This window comes from Lathyrus oleraceus, chromosome 2 (assembly GCF_024323335.1).
Source record: "Lathyrus oleraceus cultivar Zhongwan6 chromosome 2, CAAS_Psat_ZW6_1.0, whole genome shotgun sequence".
NCBI classification, from domain to species: Eukaryota; Viridiplantae; Streptophyta; class Magnoliopsida; order Fabales; family Fabaceae; genus Lathyrus; species Lathyrus oleraceus.
Window position 1 is genome coordinate 481409182 of NC_066580.1, and position 2644 is coordinate 481411825.

Consider the following 2644-nt stretch of genomic DNA (forward strand, 5'->3'; position numbering starts at 1 on the left):
TTAATCTCTCAACTATAAAGACAAATCTATTTCTTCCTTGGATTAATATTAAACGATATCCATTTGATTATTTTCATTCTGATTTTGCTAATTTGCATGCCCTAGTCTAACTCTTTCTATTATTCTTCATGTCTGTCTTCCATCCTCCATTCCTTTTATCTAACTACATTTGCCTGGTTTTACTCTAACTACCTTCTATTAACTTGTAATATCTATGAAAAAATGTAATGAAAATTTGAATTTCAATCAAAAAAACATTTTCTTTTTGAACTTACTAGGTTTTCTTTGAAATTGTTATCATTGACTACAGTGTGATATTTGATTATTTAAAACGATTAAATTTGTATAATAAAATACTAGTGGTAAGAATTTTAATGTTTCTTATTAAGATAAAACAAAATACAATTAAGAGGTGTCCTAGTCATAAATATATACTATTATAAAACTAAATTAGGTCATTAAGATTTGATATTTTATGGCACTCAGATATTTTATGGTATTTTGGCAATCAGCGCAACCGCCCGGGTCCACTGTGGTCTGTGTTTGAAGAAAAAGTGGTGAACAGTTACAGAACTATCATTAAACTCCAAAACCACCAACAGAAAATTTTACCAAGTTAGGCCATTTTGGTAAATAGACTCATGTTAGGGGCACCGAGTCTATGTGAAGAAAGCACCGAGAAATTTCAATTACTGAAAAGTGAAAAACCCCACCGCATTCGTAATCCAATACATAGGTTGTTTGATTAATGAAGACGATTCACGAAAGTCAACGGTCTTGTTCCTTCACGACACCAATAAATATAAATCCAACACCTAATTCCCAGTCCACACTCCAACTACAAACACAACAACAAACAACAACAAGAAAACACAAAGAAAAACATAACAACAGCATGAAAGAAATGAAACTGGTATGGTCCCCAGAGAGAGCAACTAACTCATACATCGACACAGTTCAAGCTGTAAGCACCACTCAGTGCCACCTTTCCAGCGAATCCGGCGTGGCGGAGCTGCTATCCGCTATGGCGGCGGGGTGGAACGCGCAGCTGATAGTTGAAACATGGTCACGTGGCGGAGTTATTCCATCCAGTCTTGGTTTAGCTATAGCGAGCCGTCACACAGGTGGAAGACACGTGTGTATAGTTCCTGATGAGCGGTCGAGATTAGAGTATGCAAAAAGCATGGGAGAAGCGGGTATGTCGCCGGAGATTATGGTCGGGGAACCGGAGGAAGTGATGGATGGTTTAATCGGAATAGATTTTTTGGTTGTTGATTCTCGGAGGAAGGATTTTCCGAGAGTGTTGAGGTTAGCGAAGTTGAGTAATAAAGGTGCTGTGTTGATATGTAAGAATGCCAATTTTATTTCTAACATGGATTCGAGTTATATATGGCGGAGCGTGGTGGCGAGGGGATTGAGACGGCTGGTTCGTTCGGTGTTTCTTCCGGTGGGGAAGGGAATACATATGGCACACTTCTCGGCTGCCGGTGGTGGCGGTGAGAACTCTGTATCTGGGGGAAAGCACAACCGGTGGATCAAACATGTTGATCAACGATCAGGGGATGTTCACTTTATTAGAAAATAAATAATGTATATATCGATCTCATGTTCAATTTTTCCCTTTTTCGTAAATATTGTTGATATGAAAATGGCTATACTCTAGTCGATATAGTATATGATTTGATCTGTGGTACAAAATTGTTTTATTTATTCAATTGAACCATTGGTAGGTTTTTGAGTTCTAATTAGCCCTATGTAATGTAACTCTAACTCTACCTTTATTATACTTGTTTGTCCTTAGACTCAAACCACAAGAACTAAGTTCTGTTAAAATTCAAATAGTTCTTAATCGTATGGGAGCATATGGGATTTGTGCATCAGTAACATGTAGTTGCAACACAGATTAAAAAACTAATCTTTGGGTTTAGATAAATTTATCTTCCGTGAGTGTTGTATTTGTATTAGACATAATTATGGTTGGCATCTTATATTTTTGTTTGAAAAACAAATTGAATTAAACCATGGTAAAAGGTCACTCAAATTAAATCGATATGTTTTAAATTTATCTAGAACGGATTGGACTAAGATTATTGGTTTAGTTTACCTGTTCAAAATTCCGAACCATAGCAAATTGTTTGAACACTTTGGTAAAATAATCGAATTATTATATATACTTTTTAATAAAAAGTTTTAAACTTGTTTTTAACATTCTTTAATTTTTAGTTTCGGTTCGATTTATTTATCATTTGGTTTGATTCTAGAACTGGTTGTGAAACATGGTTCGATTCACTAGTCAAACGGTTCGATTTTTTTAACTTCAATTTGGTTTGGAGGTTTGATTCGGTTCAGTGACTTTTTTTTAAACAGTGCTAGATATAATTGATCTAAATTATAGCGGGAAAGAAACATATGATGAAATTTGTATATATATATATATTTATTTTTCACATAATAACATTTTGGTCTAGTAAGACTGACTCTTGTTTATATCACCTCCATTTTTTATTATAAGTCATTTTGGAAAAATATTTTGTACCACAATATAAGTCATTTTATAATATCAATGAATCATTAATATTTTTTTTTTATTATACCCTTAAATATTTATTATTTTCTCTCTTTTCAATTATGTCAATTTATCTTT

At 33.9% G+C, this 2644-nt stretch overlaps 1 protein-coding gene across 1 annotated transcript; it reads left to right on the top strand.

Annotated features, from left to right (window-relative positions):
- Positions 1–689: 689 nt before the first annotated feature.
- Positions 690–1745, top strand: LOC127120666 (uncharacterized). Its single transcript, XM_051051177.1, has one exon. It carries the CDS (start codon positions 749–751, stop codon positions 1583–1585), a length of 837 nt encoding a protein of 278 aa, XP_050907134.1. The 5' UTR covers positions 690–748; the 3' UTR covers positions 1586–1745.
- The last annotated feature ends 899 nt before the right edge of the window (positions 1746–2644 follow it).